This window comes from Mytilus edulis, chromosome 2 (genome assembly GCF_963676685.1).
Source record: "Mytilus edulis chromosome 2, xbMytEdul2.2, whole genome shotgun sequence".
NCBI lineage: Eukaryota > Metazoa > Mollusca > Bivalvia > Mytilida > Mytilidae > Mytilus > Mytilus edulis.
The window spans coordinates 36,100,128-36,122,508 of NC_092345.1; the positions used below are offsets into that span (position 1 = coordinate 36,100,128).

General features: G+C 30.5%; 2 protein-coding genes across 51 annotated transcripts in view; both read left to right on the forward strand.

The window, feature by feature from the left end:
• LOC139512077 (trichoplein keratin filament-binding protein-like) overlaps positions 1–22,381 on the forward strand; it is an 88,404-nt gene that overhangs the window by 45,348 nt on the left and 20,675 nt on the right. For 17 of the 50 annotated variants that reach the window (XM_071299423.1, XM_071299430.1, XM_071299437.1 and 14 more), the window contains 7 exons: positions 2,040–2,121; positions 3,326–3,399; positions 6,710–6,767; positions 8,966–8,988; positions 19,507–19,537; positions 21,531–21,721; positions 22,178–22,195. In XM_071299423.1, the coding sequence (XP_071155524.1) occupies positions 2,040–2,121; positions 3,326–3,399; positions 6,710–6,767; positions 8,966–8,988; positions 19,507–19,537; positions 21,531–21,721; positions 22,178–22,195 (477 nt within the window). Of the gene's footprint in view, positions 1–1,904; positions 2,122–3,325; positions 3,406–6,709; positions 6,768–8,068; positions 8,141–8,965; positions 8,989–10,326; positions 10,432–19,506; positions 19,550–20,085; positions 20,104–21,530; positions 21,722–22,177; positions 22,196–22,381 lie in introns of all 50 variants that reach the window. The other 33 variants (XM_071299402.1, XM_071299406.1, XM_071299404.1 and 30 more) reach the window with 19 other exon arrangements.
• LOC139512081 (uncharacterized) lies at positions 11,771–18,334 on the forward strand. The gene is made up of 7 exons (XM_071299457.1): positions 11,771–12,628; positions 12,958–13,125; positions 13,694–13,930; positions 14,251–14,466; positions 15,403–15,633; positions 16,333–16,563; positions 17,281–18,334. Exons 1-7 carry the CDS (start codon positions 12,428–12,430, stop codon positions 17,584–17,586), a joined length of 1,590 nt encoding a protein of 529 aa, XP_071155558.1. The 5' UTR covers positions 11,771–12,427; the 3' UTR covers positions 17,587–18,334.

A 22,381-nucleotide genomic window follows, 5' to 3' on the forward strand; every position in this document is an offset into this window, starting at 1 on the left:
ACTATCTCTAGAAAAGTTTGGGAAATAGTATTAAAAATCTGAAGTATATGTGGCAGTATTTGACAAAGAAACATCAGAAATGATTGAGAGTTTTTTCTTATATTTTGGAAGAGGTATCCTAATAGCAGTCTTTTATTTTGATATTGATAACAACCACTGTTATTATTTTATTTATAACAAAATGATTTGTTATGTCAAATTTGAATGGTTGAATTTAAATAGCATCTCAACAGCATTTAGTTATTTGTATATATGTAGATAATTTTTCTTTTTCTATAAAAGATCTACTGTTACATGTATTCAAAATTTGCAAAGAACAGTTACTATTTACATGAAATTTATTAAAAATCACTACTATAGAATAACAAAAACAAAATCCTTTTGAAGAATGGGTTTGCAAATGGAGCTCCAGGGGCTTGTATTTCTTATGGGTTTGCTAATGGAGCTCAAGGGGCTTGTATTTCTTATGGGTTTGCTAATGGAGCTCAAGGGGCTGGTATTTCTTATGGGTTTGCTAATGGAGCTCAAGGGGCTGGTATTTCTTATGGGTTTGCTAATGGAGCTCCAGGGGCTTGTATTTCTTATGGGTTTGCTAATGGAGCTCAAGGGACTGGTATTTCTTATGGGTTTGCTAATGGAGCTCAAGGGGCTGGTATTTCTTATGGGTTTGCTAATGGAGCTCAAGGGGCTGGTATTTCTTATGGGTTTGCTAATGGAGCTCAAGGGACTGGTATTTCTTATGGGTTTGCTAATGGAGCTCAAGGGGCTGGTATTTCTTATGGGTTTGCTAATGGAGCTCAAGGGGCTGGTATTTCTTATGGGTTTGCTAATGGAGCTCAAGGGACTGGTATTTCTTATGGGTTTGCTAATGGAGCTCAAGGGACTGGTATTTCTTATGGGTTTGCTAATGGAGCTCAAGGGGCTGGTATTTCTTATGGGTTTGCTAATGGAGCTCCAGAGGCTTGTATTTCTTATGGGTTTGCTAATGGAGCTCAGGGGACTGGTATTTCTTATGGGTTTGCTAATGGAGCTCAAGGGGCTTGTATTTCTTATGGGTTTGCTCATGGAGCTCAAGGGACTGGTATTTCTTATGGGTTTGCTAATGGAGCTCAAGGGGCTTGTATTTCTTATGGGTTTGCTAATGGAGCTCAAGGGGCTGGTATTTCTTATGGGTTTGCTAATGGAGCTCAAGGGGCTGGTATTTCTTGTTGGTTTGCGAATGGAGGTCAAGGGGCTGGTATTTCTTGTGGGTTTGCTAATGGAGCTCAAGGGGCTTGTATTTCTTATGGGTTTGCTAATGGAGCTCAAGGGGCTTGTATTTCTTATGGGTTTGCTAATGGAGCTCAAGGGACTGGTATTTCTTATGGGTTTGCTAATGGAGCTCAAGGGACTGGTATTTCTTGTTGGTTTGCGAATGGAGGTCAAGGGGCTGGTATTTCTTGTGGGTTTGCTAATGAGCTCAAGGGGCTGGTATTTCTTGTTGTCAACTTAAAAAATCCAAACTTTCTCTTTACTCACTGACTTTCTTGCTATTCTTTCATACTTACATAACACTTGCTCTTAACACTTTTGTTGACTGTAGTTGTGGTTGTTTTTGAAAAGGATATAAGAATTAACACTGTTATCATATGTTCCAAATCCAAATCATTTGTTTGGAAATTGGTAAAAATCTAGTTAGTAAGTTCTGTAAAAAAATATTTTTTAGAGTTATATTTCGGATTTTTTTTAAAAATCTTTTTTGTAACAAAAACTGTCCAAACCACAACTACTTCAACACTTTCTTTCTCTATCTGCTTTGCAATTCTTTTTTCTTAGCTAACCACTTTGTCTTTCTTTTTGCAGCACATCTATCATTTCATTTTCATGTCTTTCTTTTCGTTTCTTTGCTTCTCTTTCACTCTCAGCATGCACCTTACTATCGACCCATCTATCGACCCTTTGTTGATTCTTTTGGGAAACCTGGAGGAGGAGCTCCGTTAAGAACTCAGTCTGGTAATATTAAAACATCAATCATTGGAGATATGCTGATCCGGTTTCAGGAAAAAGATAGACAAGCTGTTGAGGAACGTTTCCGGTATAATGAAGATAGAGGAGAGCAAGAAAGATACCATCAAGAATTAGGTAAAAGGCTATAATGTTTGTGGTACACCATCAAGAATTAGGTAAAAGGCTATAATGTTTGTGGTACACCATCAAGAATTAGGTAAAAGGCTATAATGTTTGTGGTACACCATCAAGAATTAGGTAAAAGGCTATAATGTTTGTGGTACACCATCAAGAATTAGGTAAAAGGCTATAATGTTTGTGGTACAATGTCTTGATAGAAATCACAAAGTTTCATATCACATTTACACGATATGAATAATGCACCTGTAATTTTTGTCACTGGACCTCAAACATCAATCCGCCACAAAAAAAAAAGATTAAATATTATATGTATGGATGATAAAGTTTTAAAACAAACATAAATCACACATACTTATGACCCCTGATTGTACCTGATTCCAGTGCAATGTACCAAGTGTGTTTTTTCCCTTTAGAATTATTTGTTTGTTAAATATATGTCATGCATACCTTGACAGTGGGAAAGCAAAAAATTGCAAATAAAATCATTTGATAATCTATATGCAAATTATTTTTGGTACTTAAAAATGGTCATGGTAAATACAATTAGAAAAGTTGATGGCAAGCTTTGGATCAACAAACTATGGTAACAAAAACATTGTTATGAAATGTCCGCTTACAAAAATAAAAATATATCTTTGAGATTAACCATACTCTTACACCAAATGATTCTAAAATCTTGTAAAAGAAAAGTTTTTTTTATCATTTACCATGAAAATAAATGAAACAATGTTCCTTTGTTGATAGATACTTTTATTTTCTAGATACTAAATACAAGTCTTCAGAGAAAAATACAATATAAATACAAATAAAATAGTTGAAGTCTTGAAGACCACATGTTAAACTCTAGTTGATTCTTTGGGTTTTTATTACAGCGGATTACATTGAGTGTGTAGCAAAAGGTAATATCTTTGGTTAGCTTGCTTGTCAGCTGAACCGTGAAGTAATTATTAGGTCAGGTATACTACCCTGCTTTCAAAGTAGCATAGTCCAACAGACAGATAGACTGGTTTTCTGTTGGACTAGTCTATTCTTAAAGTAGGGTAGTTTACCTAAGCTAACAATGACTTCACGGTTCAGCTAACAAGCAAGCTAACCAAAGATATTACCTTTGGCTACCCACTCAGCAGAATCCGCTGTAATGTTGTCTGACTGTCATCTCATTGATATTTTTCATATAAAATATGACATTTTTCTTCAGCAAAACAGAAAAATGATCAAGAATTACGTCGACAAGAGGATAGATTAGATAACTTACAGAGAGAATTGGAAACGGTAAATGTAAAGTATTCATTTAATGAAAAAATAGATGTGAGATTTATATTCACTATATTAACAGCACTGAGACAGTTTTTGGGATATTTCTTCACACTCTAAATGCATGTTGTGCCATCTGAGGTATGTGCTTTTTACTTTGACAAAAGAGATGCTGACAATAGCCATCTTGTTTCTTTTTTCATGGGGACTGATGCTTTTCCAAAAATGTTTAGAAAGGGTTATCAGAATAAAATTGAGAATGGAAATGGGGAATGTGTCAAAGAGACAACAACCCGATCAAATAAAAAACAACAGCAGAGGGTCACCAACAGGTCTTCAATGTAGCGAGAAATTCCCGCACCCGGAGGTGTCCTTCAGCTGTTTTTGTTCACATTTGGGGAATGGTAGAACAAAGATTTTTTTTGCGTGAGATGAAATTAAAAAAAAAGGGGTGCTGTCATACCTCATTCCACCTTTCTCTTCCTGTGTGCCTTTTCCTCCTTAAAGTAATACACCAAAAAATCACATAATTTAATTATTACCCTTGATACATAAATGATATGTGGATTAATTCAAAGGCCTAAAATAGATTAAAGCTTTTAAAAAAAGGATTTTAAAAAAAAATACTGATTATTTATTTCTTCCTAATCTATTTAAGATACACAAGAACTATTTTAAAAGTTACTTAAAATTGTAACTTAAAGTTTTTAATGGCATAAAACTGTGTCTGTTCTATAAATGTTTGTATGATTCCTTTCATATTAGAGCACCCCCACTTGGAATAAGGGTTTAACACTAAATATATATTTACAAGAATTTATAACCATGTGAAGATTTGCTAAAATTTACAATCCATATGTGCTAAAAAATGCACATTTTTAATTAAAAACAACTTTGAAATGCTTTTATTACAAAATTTATTTCAAGTTATAAAATAGTATATATATTTTTTTATATTTATTTTTTACGTATTTTATTCAATGAAAAAAGTTAGTAGACTTCATTAATCAAAGTTAGTGAATTAATTAAATGGGTTGAAAAATTATGAAATTAATTACATTAGTTGTATGGGGGATTATCTCAATGGTTTAATGAAAGATTAATCATGTCAGCACATGTTTGGTTATATTGTAATGTTTGTTAATAATAACAAAATATTAAAACAAATATTTAGTGTGTTTGTGTTGTTCACTTGGAGTTAGTCTTGCAATATTTATAGGAAGATTCTCTTAAAATGGAAGTTGAAACAAAGGTATTGTGTTTTATTTATATTGATCATTTTTAAAGTAAATTATTGATTTATAAGTAGTATTACTATTTCTGTTACAATGTATATAAATTCTTTTAAATTTTATGTTAAAGTGCTGCCATTGACTGTAATATTAACAAAAAGGGATTAGTGAGTTAAATTTTCTAGATACCATTCCTTTTAGAATATTCAGTAAAAAAATTCCTTTTAGAATATTCAGTAAAAAAGGAAATAGTTATTTGTTTATTTTGCATGATACAATCTGGTAACTATCACCTTTTTTGACCTTTGAATTATCTAACTAAAGATAGAAATATTTTTTATACAGTCTCTTAATTATATTTAATGATAAGGCCAGGATTTTTTAATTTGTTGGTTTACGGATCCGCCGACCCGATTTTGCCGATTCCTAGAATAAAAATAAAATTGACTTTTCATGCTTTTTTATTCCCGCCGACCCAAACAAATACATTATCCCTGAAAAATAATTAAATGATTCTTTTTTTATGAAATGAAATGCATGAATCACTAACAAAATTGATAACACTCTCTGTTGTGAAAAAATAAAACTTCCAGTTTACGTTTCTAAAAATAGACAAATCAATTATAACTGACCTTGAAATGTCGTTTACGCAAATAATTTTGCGGAACGAAATCTGTGTTTAAAACCCATTACACAATAAGTTCGTTTCCCTTATTTGTCATCAGTCCGTAAGATGCATAATCTCATGGAAATAGACTTGTCCAAATGTGGACAGGTGGAAAGCACCTTGGAAGTAAAAGTTCTGAATATCAACAAGTCATTTAGAATTTTCTTGTTTCATGGATAATAATAAAAAAAAATATCGTCCATTTGGATAAAAAACGGGAATGCATGACACTAGATTATAAACCCGATATTCTCGTTTTTTCCGTGGACGAGTCTATTACGTTTTTGACACGTGTGTTGAAACTTATTTTCGTAAGACGTTTTTTACATTTTTTTCTTTATCAGTTTTTGTTTTTGAGGATCATTACTCACCAAGTTTTCTGGAATTGATTAAGAGCTACGCGAATTTGTTTTTCTTGTGTGTGAAAAGACGATTTAATTTCGTCTTTGTCTGTGAACACCCCCCTTTTTTACAGCAAATTATTAGACAATGTCATGCGATATTTATGACAGCTGAGCAAGAATATTTCATCGAACTAAAATTTGAAATGATGACAAAATAGCATAAAAAAACATTTTGTTAGAATGGTGAAATGTATATTTATTTTGCATTTTTTTTCTGTCTTGAAAGATATTTTTTTTTCTTTTTTTTCCCGACCGACCGACCCGACTTTTTCATGGGGAAAATCCGTAAACCAACAAATTAAAAAACCGTGGCCTAACAATAAAAATAGTTATGAACAGTTTTGTCCATATTCATTAGAAATTGAAACAGTTATTTGCTAAATATATATTTCTTGATTAAGACAATCAGTCCATATTTTCAACTTTGGATTTGATAATTACAATTAAACATGTTAAATAAAAATGACTACTTGTAAATATTTTTTTATTTATGTACTGGTTCCCTTTTTTTCAAAAACAAATTTTAATCATTAGTCAAGGTATCAGTTCTATTAGGTATCGTTGTCGACTGCACAGTAAATGTCAGATGAAGAATAGCAGAGGCGGATTTAGGGGGGGGGCCAGGGGGGCCCCCCCTTTTTGGGAAAAAATTTGGTTGCTTATATAGGAAATCACTGAAGCGTGACTGGAGCGGGCCCCCTCTTAGGTCAGTCAGTGGGCCCCCACTTAAGAAAATTTCTGGATCCGCCACTGAATAGCAATAAAAGTCATAAAATATATGTTGCTTTGACAAATGTTTATCTTTTGGCATATATTATAAATACATTTATCCAATATTAAAGGAAATCAATATTATTTTTTACAAATACATATGTATAAAGATATATTTTATGATCACTTATATTTTAAGAGCAGATATAGACAAAAGTAAAATTACAATAGCCAGAAATAGAAAATAAAATTTGCATGACAGTTATTTTCAAAGTACATGTAAAAAAATGTATAACATTTTATTTATTTTATAGTTGAAAACTGACCAGTTTGGAAAGCCCGGAGGAGGAGCTCCAAACAGAACTACTTCAGGTACAGACATTTTTTCATATTTGTTTCTTGGTACTTATAGGCAGCTTTAAGTTTTTGGGGATTTGTTTTTGCATTATCTAAAATTTACCATATTTACCACCAAACTTTCAGAATATGTAATGAGTACATTGGTTTGAAAATAAAACAAAAAGGAATTAAAGAACCTCATTAAACTAGATGCTACCAGTGGAACTGTGCTGGCCATCTTTCTAATATGAATCAAATTATTTATGTAATCTAAAAGGTTCTATAAATATATTAGGCTTAGCATTTCGATACACCTTTACATATATCTGGTAATTAATGCCCCAAAAACCAGCCAATGTATTGTTAACTTTGGAACTATTGAAACATGTCTGACTATTTATAAAATTGGGACAAGATGGGTGTTGCGTTGATGAAAACTCTAAAAAAAAAAAAAAAATTGATTGCTTCTCGTCATAAATGTTTACCCTACATCTTGTTTTCTTCCCAGTAAAGTTTTTATTGGTTATTTGCCATAAATGTATTTCTGCTTTTTTTATTAAAGTAATTGTTGCATTTCTGTTAGCTATCAAAATCTACAGTTATAATGTCTTGTACTATATGCTTCTAGACAATTTGAACTATCTTTCTCTTATCATATAACATGTTTTCTTTATATCTCTCGTCTTCTAAGCTTGCCTCTTTAGTCTTTTTCAGTTTTATACTTTGTACTTCACATCTAACTCTATTCTGCAAACCAGAGAGCCTCTGATTAGAAACTGTTGGTCTGTTGTAATAGAAAAATAATTGGTAACATTTCAGCAAGCTGGACTTCATAAAATCACTGTCGTTAAACACCAATACAATAGTTTTTATGCTCATAACTGTTTGAAATTATCTATTTTGAAGTTCATAAATTTCATTCTGAAATAATAAAAATGATGAGATAGTTATTATTATAAAAAAAAATCAATTTGGTAGATAAGCCAAATAATGCAAAATTGAGAATGACTGACCCTTCTGGTGAACTTCTGGTTCATCCCTAGTTCTGTTGAGAATGACTTACCCTTCTGGTGAACTTCTGGTTCATCCCTAGTTCTGTTGTAAAGGAATTTGTAGCTTTTACTATTTCTGCTTTTTTGTGTTTTTTCTAAAAAAAAAATCATGTCTAGGGGTATTATGTTTCTACCAGGAAAAAACAACCAAACAATTCTCCCCTGCCTTTTGTCCTTTATTATTCAGATATGTTTCTTTCATTCTGTACTATCATTACTAATCTCTTTTCTTGTTTTTTTTTCTTTCTTTCTTTCTTTCTCTCTTTCTTTCTGTAACCACAGGTAGCATTATAACTAAAAAAAAGATGTACCATTGCACCAACACGCTAGAAATGTTGAGAATACAGGCCAGAAGTAAGTCTCACAGTCCCAGACTCCATATAATAATCTGTCTAGCTCTCTAGTTAACGAATTTTGAACTGAAATTGCCGTTTTGATCTGAACAGGTCCTGAAATACTTATATTAGGAAGTTTTTTTAATCAATTTTCAGATTTATCCACTAGTCAATTCAGTACTGTTAAGCCACATCGCTGGCAGCCAATTAAAGATCTGTTCAGTCAATTATTAGACACCTTAGTAGTTGTCATTTAGCTGTACAAATCAACAAAGTACTGAGTATTCTAAAATACATTTACGACATTGTATTTCTTTCCTTTTTTCCTCTCTGTATATTGAAAGTAAGGGGATGGGATGTGGCATGATTTCCAATGTGAAAACTACATACGAGAGACTTAATAATGACGTTGATGAAAGCAAGTAAAGCTGAAAACGCATACTGCATTACAAAGCTGTACAAGGATATTCTTCTCTTGTTGTACTTTTTTTATATTCTTCAGTTGAACATAACCAATGATCAATGAAAAATTGTCAAAAAAAAACCTCATGGGTAAGACAAAATTAAGAATCATCCATTTATTGGTTAAAAGACATGATGGATATTTTAAGCTTATCACACCATACCATATCTTTGTTACCAATATGTATATAATTAAATAACTCATTTTTCACTAATTATTCACAGTTACCATGTTTGTCATTTAATAAGTCAAAGCTGTTCTGACAGGGAATAGCACTGTAGATATAACAATTTGACAGTTTTTCCTTTCATGTAAATATTTTAAATTAATAAAAACATTGCAAGGCTTAAATATTAATGTTTTGTGTTTTACATTTTTCAGAATCATTCACAGAGAGAAGAGAGGTAACGTAAAACATTTCTATATATATTTTATATTTGTACTGGGTTTGATTACAAAGAATTAGTCCTTATCCTGTTTGAAACATAAACTAGACCCTTATGATAACTTGAGAGTATGTCCAGTAAGTGATTGCACAAGGTAATTGCAGCATTTTGAAGTGGGGTTTTTTTCCAGTGGGAAGAAAATCAGAAAACTTGTGTAACATGGCTTTTATCTTTTTATGAATTTAATTTAATGCATAAAATAGTTTTAAGAAACAGAACTTGCTTAGTTTGAAAAATTAAGTAGTCTTTGAAAACAAGTGAATATAATATTTATTGATTATATAGAAAATCAGTGGGTTATCAACAGAGATGAGTAAACCACAATCACCCCAAAAAGTAAGTTCAAGCATGCATTTCATTTATAATAATGAACTGAAGTAACAAATCATCTTTTTTTTTATTATAAAATTAGGAATTATTATAAAAAAATATATATTTAAACTACTTTTCAATATTTAGATGAAGAAAATAACAATATTCTTTTACAAATAAAATATGTAAGTTTCATTATTATAATTTTATTAATATTTATAATTGAATTAATGAAGAAATATTTTATTAATTTTGAATATTTCATAGATATGGTAAATAAAAAATTATAGCAAAAACATATATGGTAATTTGAAATGCTTATTTAGGCATCAAAGAAATCTAGTGCTGCCACTTCAAAAACCAGTGTTTCTGGTAAATTAAGCATCGTTTCAACTTCTGGTGGTACTTCCTTGTCATCGGTAAGAGCATGAGATAATACCTCATACAATGCATGAGACAATTTGTGTTAAGCTAATAAAGTCAGTAATAGATTAATTAAGAAGTTCGCGGGAAAAGTAATAATCTGAACACAGAAAATTAAGTAGAAATTAAAACTAAACTAAAAAGCATGTTTTGAAAAATAACTCTTTTTTTTTTTTATCTTTAACCCTAATATTAGTTCCTTCTGAAGTATTTTAATGAAATGAATTTATAACTAAAATGGTGCATCAGGCCTTGGGGTCATAAAGATTTGGAAAATGATTATTGTATCCAAACTCAGAATTATCCAATCGAAACACTGGATTTGGTGTTTTGAGCAGGAAGTATTGTACTCCAAGAACTGAGTAAAGTTTTATGACCAAGTGCCCTGATGGCAGCAAGTTTATTTTTATTCTTACATATGAACATGTAAGAATTTTAAAAGTATATATATATATATTTTTGTTTTTACACATGATTGTTTTGTATGTTGAATATCATTATATCATTCTTTCTATTTCTTTCTTTCTCTTTCTTTATTCTTTCTTTCACTCTGTCATTCAGAAGGACACATATGACCCCTGGGGAAAAGGGTACGGGAACGCAGACCGGTTGGCTGACGGAAGGGTCAAGCCACGTCCAAATGCACTAGAAAAGGACAAGAAAAAGGTGAAAAATGCACACATTTTTTAAAAATCTTATAATTGGTTGGATTTGCATGACAAAAGGGGAGGAAAAAGCTTATAATATTTTTTCAGTGTTAAGTTAAATTAATGCTCTGTCTGAGATGATAGTTTGCTTTGTGGCGAACTCGGTGAAGAGTGTTATATAATAGGGGTAAAAGTTGTTATTCAGACATATTGCATGCTGTCTTGATGTTTGAAAATGATATAATACGTTGGGAAATAGAAACTTAACATAGATTTGCATGTTTTAACCTTGTATAACCAAAACAATATTGTTTTTTGTTGTATTTAACTGAGGGAAATGGATTTTGATATGAACATGATAGTACTTCAATGTGTTGTTTTTAATTGTATTTACAATAAATATTATTTTTTATAAATACTGGGTGTATGTTGTATGTTTAAATATAAACTTTATAGAAAGATGAACCATGAATGTATTGAAGTATATACTATGTATACAGGTTCACATAACTGTAAAAACCCTTATATTGTTTAGTTTCATTTGACATTTTTTTTGTAACATGTTTTTAGAAATTATATATGTTTTTTCATACCGATATTTTGTATCAACATATTTTCCATATTCATTGTTTTGCAGTCCAACTTTACTGGCCCTTTTATCCATAAAAGTAGCAAGCACAATGACCCAAATAGTGTAAAATCAAAGGAAAATAGGGTACCAGTAACAAATATTACAAGAGATAATCGTATTTCTACTGGACGCTATAGCCCATTTGGCAAAGGTTATGGCCATCCAGAGAGAGACAGGAATGGGAATGTAAAGGGGAGGAAATCTACTTTAGATACCAACAAGGTGACAATATTGCCATTGTAAAAAATGTTGTTATGTACTCTGAGAATGCTAAATTTTGCACACGACTGAATTAAGATACTATAGATTTCTATAATAGTCTATTTAAAAAAATAATGTCTGTTGTAAACTTCCAGTTTAATATAGTAAAATCAGGCTAAAGTAGCCTATTTGTTTTTCATACTTTTGCCAAGCTTTCAGGATTTATACTCTGTTAAAATAAAAACAGATTTGAACATTTCTGCTTGAAATGCCTCATAAAGAAAAAGTTTTTTGATCATGAAATTATCCCTCATTGCTTGAATAAGTTATGCAAATAAGATTAAGCACAGTTTCTACCTGTTACTTGTTGTTTTGCAAGTTTGTAAATTGCACAATATTTTCTATCTTTGTCACCCTTTAACTTGAAAAAAATATTGATAAATACCTTCGTCCTGTTCCTAAATTATTATTTTTTATGTAGATTTTTAAGCATTATGATTTGCAATTTAAAGAAAAAAATAACCCCATCTTGATAACAATTGCAAGTTTTCCTGAGATCTAGAAAAGGTCAGTGATTCTCTCAGCCTTTTCCCAATTCCCCCACGAAATAGCCTAGAGTGCTGTACAGGGCAATAAATGTAAGGGAATCTATCAAAGGTCAGCACAATCTTGGTTTTTGATTTCGGTGATAATGCATCATGAAAAAGAGTGCATTACCTCATACTTGCATGATTGTTTAATATCACCCTCTGTTTCTGTCACAAAATACTCTCTTTTATGTAGACTGGTAACTTTATCTCTTTGTAAATACTGTCTGTAAGTAGGGATCAATTAAGCAAAGGCATATCAACATGTTTAGTTCTTATTTTAGAATATAATGCTGAGATTTCTTTGAGAAACTCAGTTGAACATGAGTATTTTTTTTCAAAAAAATTTGATGACAGATAAAAATATTAATTTTGAAACTGTTAAAGCATTGTACATGTAAGTTAATGTTTAGTAAAAATAGAGAGAAACAAATGATTTTTTTACAACTTAGTTTTTCAATCAAGAATCATTTAGCGGTGATAACGATATGCTGAAATAATTAGTTTGATATTGACAATGATGTCAGACAATCTATTATGATTTTGATATTTTTGCTGCAAAACAGCCGAAAGACCAAACGGATTCTAGTCCAAAAATGAGGAAAAATATAGTGCCTAATGACAAAGTCATCAAACGTGATAAGACAGCTTCACCGGTAGTCAGTCTAAACCATGAAAACAAAATTGACTGGTCAAACAATTCTGGCTCTCCTCGTTGGGGATATGGCATTGGAAATCCACAGAGGAATGACGATGGAAAGTTACAACCTAGATCATCTATGCTAGAAAAGAAAAAGGTGAAATACAGCACCATCTTCAATGTTGTGTTGGCTGATCATAAAATCAGCCCGCGTTAATAAATCATTTCCATTTAGGGTTTTTCAGTCATAAAACTGCACTTTCAAGTATTACAAGACCAAAGTGAATTAACAGTGTTTGGTTTTAACTTTAAATTGTTAAATAATTATTGACTTGTTATTTTTCACAAATTTGAAGAAAAAAGAGTATAAAAAATGCAAAATTTCCAATTGCAATAGTTATATTTTGTTATTCTTTTTTAAAAATTTGCTCTTAAAGGAAAAAAGCCTTACAATATATTTAAAAAAATGTTATTTGGATTATATAGTTTGGAGAGCTTACAGCCAGAGAAGGTACCCCAGAAACCAATATAAACAGAGACATGAGGATACCATTCCGTCCTGGTAGTCCCTGGGGGAAGGGGGTTGGTAACCAACAGTATGACAGTGAAGGAAATGTCATTGCAAAGAAATCAATGTCACTTGATAAAAATAAGGTGAAAAGCAAATTAGTGTTGGCATGGATTATAATTTTTGTTTTAAGTTCAAGGAATTTTAGTTTCTTTATTATTTTCTTTTGTTTTTCCGTTATTTTTTAAGGGATTATTTTATATTTTATTTTGAGGATAATTTGTATAAGTAATTTATTTCTATGTCTCACTTGTGGATTTTTCTGTTGCATTATGGGATGACTTCAGAAAGTGTTTTTGCATGATGGAATTATTTCGAGAAATAAGACCTTTGCATGAATGTGTTATACACAATTGGTGTGTTGAATTTGTTCATGCACTCAGGAAAAATATGACATACAAGATTTAAATTGAAATACCAATGTAAAAAAATATGATAATGATGTGTTTCGAAATCAAGAACTCCAGAAAAATTTAAAACATTTTCAAAGATACTTATATTTTGTTTTCTTTCCTTTACTTTAAATCAGAGTATATATTTTTAAAAACTTCATTCATTTTGTAATCCAAATCTATTCATGAAGTAAAAGAAATATAAGGGTTTAGAAGAAGATGAAAAAAACACTTTCAATAATATAGTACACTTTTAAAATAGCCAACAGATGCAAATGGTTCCAATGCAGAGATGAGAAAAAAGGGAACTTACAATCCAACTCAAGGACTCATTGTTTCTCCAAGAAGGAACCATACTCCAGAAATTAAGTTGCATTCCAACAGACCGACTGTTAACAACAAAGAGGACTACTTTCCATATGGACAGGGTTATGGAAATCCCAAAAGGGATGACCTAGGAAATGTTCCAAGAAAAATGGCTACTCTCAATGCAAATAAGGTGACAAAATTCATGTCTGCATGGAAACTTTCAGTCTTTTTTTTTTTTGACAATTACTATCATACTTTCCTTATTGGAAGCATGAAGATAAAAGTTCTTTGCACGGCATTGTAATAGACACAATCTTTATAGTCATCAAGATAAAGTTATATTTTAATTTCTTTGCTATTAAATATTTTATCAATAATTTTTTTTCTAAAACTATAATGTTAAACATCTGTTTTTAAAAATAAATTTGTAATTAGGGTAAATTTCACCATAGAAGTTCACTTTGAGAGTACAATCAATTCAATTTAAAAAGCTTTTTATGTTTATAACAGCCTATAGGCAATTTAAAAGGACCAACTAGGTCATATGAGCCATCATCACTTGCATATGGAGGTGAAACAACACCAGAAGATGGGCAAATGAGTCCTAACAGTTCTAACCTGAATAGGGAAAGAGTTCAGAGTCCATGGGGGAAAGGTTATGGAAATGCTCAGAGAGCATCTGATGGAACTACAATCCGTAAATCTACAACATTGGATACAAATAAGGTTACTTTAGGGCACAGCAAAGCAACACTAAATATCACTGATGATTTGAAGAAAAATCTTTCTATCTTTCTTTTACTATAATCTCTTTCACAAAGGTTATTTTGCCAGGCATTGATACAACATAGCACCTTTATTGTATTATATGTCTCTAAAAGTCTTACTTGAATGACTCAGCTTCATTTCATGAACTTCACTTCAGGTCTTTTCAAAACAAGGTTACTGTAGACACATCTTCAATTATCACTTCACTGTACATGTAATCATATTTGTTGTCTCATATCTGCTCATGTAATATTCAGCTCTGCATGAGGCTGTAGGTATGATCAGATTGTCTTATTCACTCTGTTAATGTTAATACTTTCTTGAATTACGTGATGGCTGTCTTTGTAAATCTGTATATATTCAGTGGACTCTTTCCGATTTATTGGACTACTTGTTTATAATTTTTTTGGGGGTTATATTCATGTTAAATCTGAAGAGCATGAAATGATTATTCACTTTTTTTTCTGTATTTTTTTGTTCTGGGTGACTGGTGAACAAATTTGTTTTTCATTTGTTTAGTTGGTTGGTTTATTTCTACCTTTTAAATTATTTTGAATTAGATGTGCTTTTTTAATGTTTTGACATTTTTTGTCTGATATACTCAAAGATATATACAAGTCTACTAGAAAGCTGTAAAGGCAAAACAATTGATTTTTTAATAAACATTGACCAGTTAATGTAATACATTTGTAAATAATGGTAAAATTGCACATAGTTGTATTGTTTATTGATGATTTATTAAAATTTAAATTTATTAAAAAGAAAAAATTATGAATTCAAATATATTTTTTGCATTAAATAAGGCCTTGGTGTGCATGCAGTGTATAGTTTGTAATAAGAATTTAAAAAGTTAAGAGATTAAAATACTAGGCAACTTTTTCAAAACTTTAACAGCCAGCAGACGGCCCTAGTACAGAAAAGAAAAAGAAGCCATATGACCCAACAGCAGGAGGTATAGTCAATTCTCCAAGGAGAAAACAAACACCAGATATAAAACTAAATTTAAATAGACAGCTACCCAGTTTTGATGAAAATTATACTCCTTGGGGGAGTGGTGGTGGAAATCCTGTCAGAGATGATGATGGGTATATTCAACCTAGAGGTCAAACACTGGATGCAACAAGGGTGATTACAAAATAAGCATGTTTTGAAATCCCTATTTTTTTATCATTTTTTTTAGACTTTTTTTGAATAATTTCTGAATTATTTGTTTGCTTCCATGAACTATTCCAACTTTTAGTTTGAAGTGGGGTATTTATTTTGAGCTTCCTAAGAACCTTTTTTTTAAATTTTGTTTGAACTTTCATTTTTCTTTGATGTTACCTGTATTAGTTGTGGATAAATGCATGACATTCTTGTTGGTTTATTTTCTTTATCTGTTTACTTGTATTTCTTTTTCTGTATCATTCATTTTTTTTCTTCTGTTTTTCTTCTATTTTGTAAGGACTTTGTATTTTGTCAATATTAACCACAAATCTTGTTTTTTAGTTGTTGTGATGGTCAGCCCACATAAATGTAACATGTTGCTATGTATTCTGCTCGTGCATGTACCCCCCGTTGTTGAGCAATTTCAGATGGCATCAATGTTACTTCTAATTCTGTTGTTCTACTTTATTGTGGTTAAGAAATGAAGTATTCTTTTAAAAAAATTGAAAGAAAAACATGTTGATCACTTAATTAAAGAAAAGTTGTACATATCTTGGTAAAGAAATTAATCTGATAATGTCTTATTAACCAGTTTTTATTTCAACAATTGTAAAGGATTAGTATTAAACCAAAATGACAGCTATGTGCATGTGTTGATATCATTCTTAATACCGTTAGCCTGTAGACAATGGACCTACAGAGAAAAAGAAAAAGACTTACTTTGACCCATCATCAGGGAACCAACCATCAGCTAGAGGTAGTCAAACTCCTGACATCAAGCCGAGTTTTAACGGTCAGTTACCGAGCAACGAGGGAGATTTTGATCCGTGGGGAAAAGGGGGAGGAAACCCCAATTATGATGAAACAGGAAACATAAAAAAGAAAGTTTCAACATTGGATAGCAGAAGGGTGAATACATCTAAATTGCATGAATGTCAAAATATATATCTGTAACTTATATTTGTAAATCCAATAATTATCTGTCTGTTTTTAATTGCAAGAGTTGTCTCCCTTTTTAGCAGGTATTTTGTGGATTTTTATATAATTTGGATATTTGATGGAAAAGAAAGGATAAAGTGTTTTATATGTTTTTGAAAAAATAAATTGTTTAATTAAATGTAAAAACAGTAATTATTTTTTGTATATTATATAACAAATCACTCCAAGTGTCAATAAGTTGAGGCTCTAGAAGTATTTTAAAGATCAAAGCTTCAACAGTTAATATTCAATCTATGAATATATGAAAATACCTAATTATTATGAAATAAATCCTTGGTGAAATTTAATTGCAAAATCAGAGAATATTCCAAAACATTTTTTATTACTTATTTAAATGTTTAAAAAAAAGTATCTGAATCAAGATTAAGAAGGAAAGCGATTCCATTTTGTACTTTATATTTGTTTGTAAATGCATGTTTTGTGTTAACATGTATGTATATGTATGATACAAATATTATACCTGAATAATTTTTTTAGATGAAAAACTTGAATAGAAAATCTATTTGTATTTTTACTCATTTTAGAAATTTTTATAATGTTGACAAGATAAAAATAATTTTACATTATGCTAAATTAAATGTACGATTTTGTACTTTGAAATGTGAAAAATGATTTTGATATTACAAGCCACCAGATGGTATGACTGATGAAAGTGGGAATCAACTTAGACGTCCAAAACCTATGTCAGACTTATCCTTTATGGCAAATAGAAATCGAACACAAAATAGAACGCCCGATGGGGGCAATAGAATATCAAGTGGAGGGAGAAGTTCTGACCCTTTTGGATTTGGCAAAGGGGCAGGAAATCCTAACTATGATGAAGATGGAAATGTGGTCAGACATTCAATGACCTTGACCCTTGACCCTTCAGAGGTGACCTTGCACTATGATATGGATGTTATAACCTGCACTTTTTTAGATGTGAATGTTTAATATGAATGTTAAATCCATACTTGCACTCTGACTGATTGAAACTTATATGCATGAACTGATAACTTCCAACACTTGATCCTTTATATTAAATATATTGCAAAGGGGTATAATCATATGTTGTATTATGGCTTTTGTGACCACTTTATAGCAGCATGAAAGTGAAGACACTACTTTATTCCCTGAAATACTGATTTGTTGTTGTATACAGATGTTTGAATTTTGTCATGATATAAAAAGGTGGTCTTAATATACAGGTTTTATCAAATTTTGATAGAATGCTCATAGATTTATCAATATGTAGGGCTGCATTTTATTTTTAGGTTATACTGAAAAAGGTTGTAGCAATTGTTATTTTATTTTTAAAGTGCCATGTATGTTGCATACACAGTTATTTCCCTTGATAAGCCAGTGTTATTATATATAATTTTTTGTACCTTTTTTTCATAAAGGTCAATGTGATATGTATGAAAAAAGTACATAAATAATTAAGATATTTTTATCATAATTTTAGCATGGACAACTCTATTGTTAGTTCACTTATTTTTTACAATGTAATGAATGGTTATAATACTTTAAATATTTTATTTAAACTACAAAAAGAAAATTAATATTGCATGAACTTTGTGTATTGAATGCAATGAAAGAAGGTGATTGTAATTTGATATTTTTTGTTACTATAGTTTAACATGTTTTAAAATCCTAGTTGCAAACAATTGAAATCGTTCACTATAAATATGTAGTAGAAAAAAATGGGTGACTTTTACAATGGTTATGAAAATGATTGGGAACAGGATCATGGTCCGGGGTACGGTGAAACTGAACGCTTACGGGAAAGAAGGTATTTACCTGGCTATGGTGAACATGAAAATGAAAAATATTATTTACCAAACTATAGCCAAACAGCTAGAGAGGTGAGTTCAAGTATTTATGTATTAAGGATTGAGTGGGCTGGGACATGGGGTTGAATGAGGTACATATGTTCATGGACGATATGTCAGATGTTTGCCTAGGAAACAAACCATTCAGAAGTTTTCTTAAAAATAGTCATGCATTCTGATTTTAAAAAAATGATAGCTTTTGAAAATCAGTAAACGAAATATATCTACAAAGGTATCTGGTGTGTTATGTCATACAGTTTGGGGTTAATGTTAATGGAAACATTTCAACAGTTGCAAGACAGTAGGTAAAGATATTTTTTGATTTTTTTTGCTCCTATATTCTCGGAATTTGAATGGTTAAAAATTTTTTTTTTCTTTTCAACCATTTATATATAAATCTGTGCAATTCTGATTCATTTGTCAATATTTAACATGTATATGTCTGGCATATCAAGAGGTGAACTTGTCAGAAGGTAAATACTTCGTTTTTGAAGTCTAGTTTTGGTATTTCCATGATTCTTTGGTGTCAAGAGTCTGAAATACTAATGTTTCAGGCATATCATCTGTCTATTTCAATGTTGGACCAGGGAAGAGCAAAGGAAAAAGTGATTCCCTTCTGCTTTACATTATCTTCAAGTTCAAACTTGACTTTAATCTTTTAGCCTTATCTGTTTAATTACTGGTTCTTCAAAATAATCAACAGGTTCTTTCTTCAGCCTTTTTTACATTCTTATTAAACATAACTCATTTTTCTTTATAATGGTTTTCTCTTCAAAATTTTGTAGAAAAGGCAGACCTTTTCAAAATATGTTCAATCTCAAAACTTTTTTACAATTATACAGGCAATATGATAAAAGTTGTAAAAATATTTTACTCTTTGCAGAGACAAAAGTTGAAAACCAAATCTTTTTTTCAGTTTCTGCATTGCCATCTACTTTCTTGTCTTTCTCTCATTTCATTCTCATCTGGTTCTATTCTGCATCAATCTGAATCTGATATTTGTATTATGTTTTAGATGTTATATTTTGATGTTTATTTACAGCCAATGCCAAGTATGGAGTCACCCAGAAGAGGTAATTGGACAGGTTAATATTGCTTTTGCTAACATCTCTGTAATTAAACTGTCATCTTAGTGGGTCTAAAAAATAGATTGGAAAAAGATTAAGCATCTTTTTAAAGATATATTTAATTTATATATTTCGGTTTCGTTTGTTTTAATTATTTTTTCGAAAATTTCAAATTAATCAGTTTATGTCATTTTGACCATATGAAGGTAACAAAAATATGTGATATTCTTGTGGAGAAATTTGTTACATTAAAAAACTTGGAAAGCAAAAATTTAAATGTAAATGTTTGAAAGCTTAAAAAATGATCCTTTACAGAAAAAATTGTATCCATTAATTGATGGGTAGATGACAGTTTTATTTCATCCCTAGTTCCTATTTTCTGCTAATTGCATGTTATTAGTTATAGTTACCAATAATATAGAAAAATACTTGCATGTTTAACTTCTTTAATCTCCTTGTGTTATTTATCTTTTATTAGTTATCTCCCCTTTTTTTTTACTAAACCGCTTATTATCTCTTTATTTTATTTATCTCTATTTATCTTGCTATTTTAGTACCAAATTATATTTCTGGTAAGATGTTTTCCATTGAGCTAACCTTTTGTAACTAGTGTCCTTTGATATCTATGAAGGGCAATATTTAAACAAAAATACAAACAAAAACAAAAATGTAGTAAAATTTCATTTATAGCTCTTATTCATAAAACTTCAAAAATCCAATGAACAAACTTACACAGGACACTAGTTACTAAATTAATAACATTATGAGTTTTAATAAAAATGCTGCCTAATTAATCATAATCTTTGTAGTAACCATTAGTTTATACCCAGTTCTGAGTTGATTATCCCCTCTTGATGTAAAGATTATCTCCCCTTATGCTTTTGTTTCCACTTTTGATGAGCATACTTCTAATGCACAAAGACATCTACCCTTTTATTTTTTAGTTAATTTTTACTCAATTTCGCTTTACAAACTCAGACATTGATAGAGATTAATTATATAGATAGACAGAGTATGATAGAATATAGTTCCTGATTTCAAAATGAAATGATATACTGTGCTTATATAACATCAACTTCGACCTTTTGCAATACCAATTCAAGCAATTGACCAAAGTTTCGGTTTGAATTCATCTTTTCATATTGATTTTTTTGTGAACATTTTCTACCAATTGCTTGCTTTTAAGTGAAAGGCTTTTTTAAGATAAGTGCAGTGAAACAAAAAATCCTGCCATCCACTTTCAGTATCAGATTGACACAGTCTAAATAAGTTTGAGTTTGAAATGAAACTTTGTACAAGTTCAGTTAATTTTACTCTTTGTTAACATTATTTTAAGAAAATTTTAAATAAGGGAAGTTTCCAAGTAGTCTAACTTAATTTCATTAGCCTTAAGCTATGAAAGGTGTGAAATCCAATCCATAGCTACATTGATGTTCTTACTAATTGTTTGTCATACTTAACCTTTCTCTACTCAGCACTTTCACTCTTATACTATTTGATATTTTGCCTAATATAAAGCTTTCCTAGTTTGATTAACAAAATTTTATTAATAATTTGATTTGAATTTGATTTTTAAAATTCATATAAGTTTTTTATACACCTTTCCTTTAGGATTGCCAGATTGCCTAAACATTTCCGATCCAGTTTAATATGTAATTTCAAAGCTCCAATCCCAGATTTTTATTCCATGTACAAATATTAATGTTACTTTAAAAAATTTTACTGCTAAAATAAATCAACCCTCGAATCTTACTGTAGTAAAACTCCACATTTCAACATGTCTTTTATAGTCCTGAAGTTGCCGTAGAAATAATAATTGTTCTTTCCTGTATAAAATTCCTTTCCCCATGGATTATTTAATAACCTGAAATAAGAATTTAAAGAATAACTGACTTTTAGAACAAACAAATAATATTAAAATCTGATGCCCCACTATTACAATCCTGTCAACTGAGAACCCTAAACCTGTCAATCATTCTTATGATTATTTGATTTACAGCTCCGCCCACATTTAGAAACAACAGCTATGATGATATAGGCAGATCTATGAATGCTCAGGAAAAGTTAACGAGGGTCAACAGGGAGGTGCTCCCTTTATACCACCCATTTGGCAGGTCAGGAGGAGGTGCTCCAGTCAAGGATAACCGTGGGAAAATTGTTACACAACTACAGGGAAATCTCTTAATGGAGGTAATGTCTTATATATATCAAGAAGTCTAGAATTTACTGTTACATTGTAACAGTGTATGTAAATCTTTTAAAGTCAAAATTGCAAGGAATTGTTTTTGAATCTCAATTTGCTGGAATATATATTTCTGTGGTGAATCCTGTAGTTCAAAAATATTGTCAATGTAATAACATGAAATGGTTTAGTATTCTTTGGAGTAAAAATAAAATTATGTCTATTTTTTTATATAGAGTAGAAAAGCCATACCAACACATTATGAAATCAGCTTGCTTTCACAGTTTAAACAATTATTTTATATGAAATATAGAATTTTGCATATCCCACCAGCTTGGATTATACTAAAACAGTGGCTTATTTTGCCTCTAATAATAGATTATCTGAAACAAAAAGAAAAAAAATGTTTTAAAAACTATTCTATAATTTTATTATATTTTGGAGTATATTATTATTTTTTACAGAATTACAAATATCAAGATGTAAGTTCCACAACATTGGTTACCATGCCAACTTCTGCTAGAGAATTCTCTTCTTTCTCCATGCTTTATTTAACCTTTGACCTAATTAATAATTATGATAAACCAGATAATGGTCTATCTCTTTTGCATGTCACTTGTTTGGTGAATAATTGACCTTTCATGATCTAACTTTTTTCCCAGAAATAC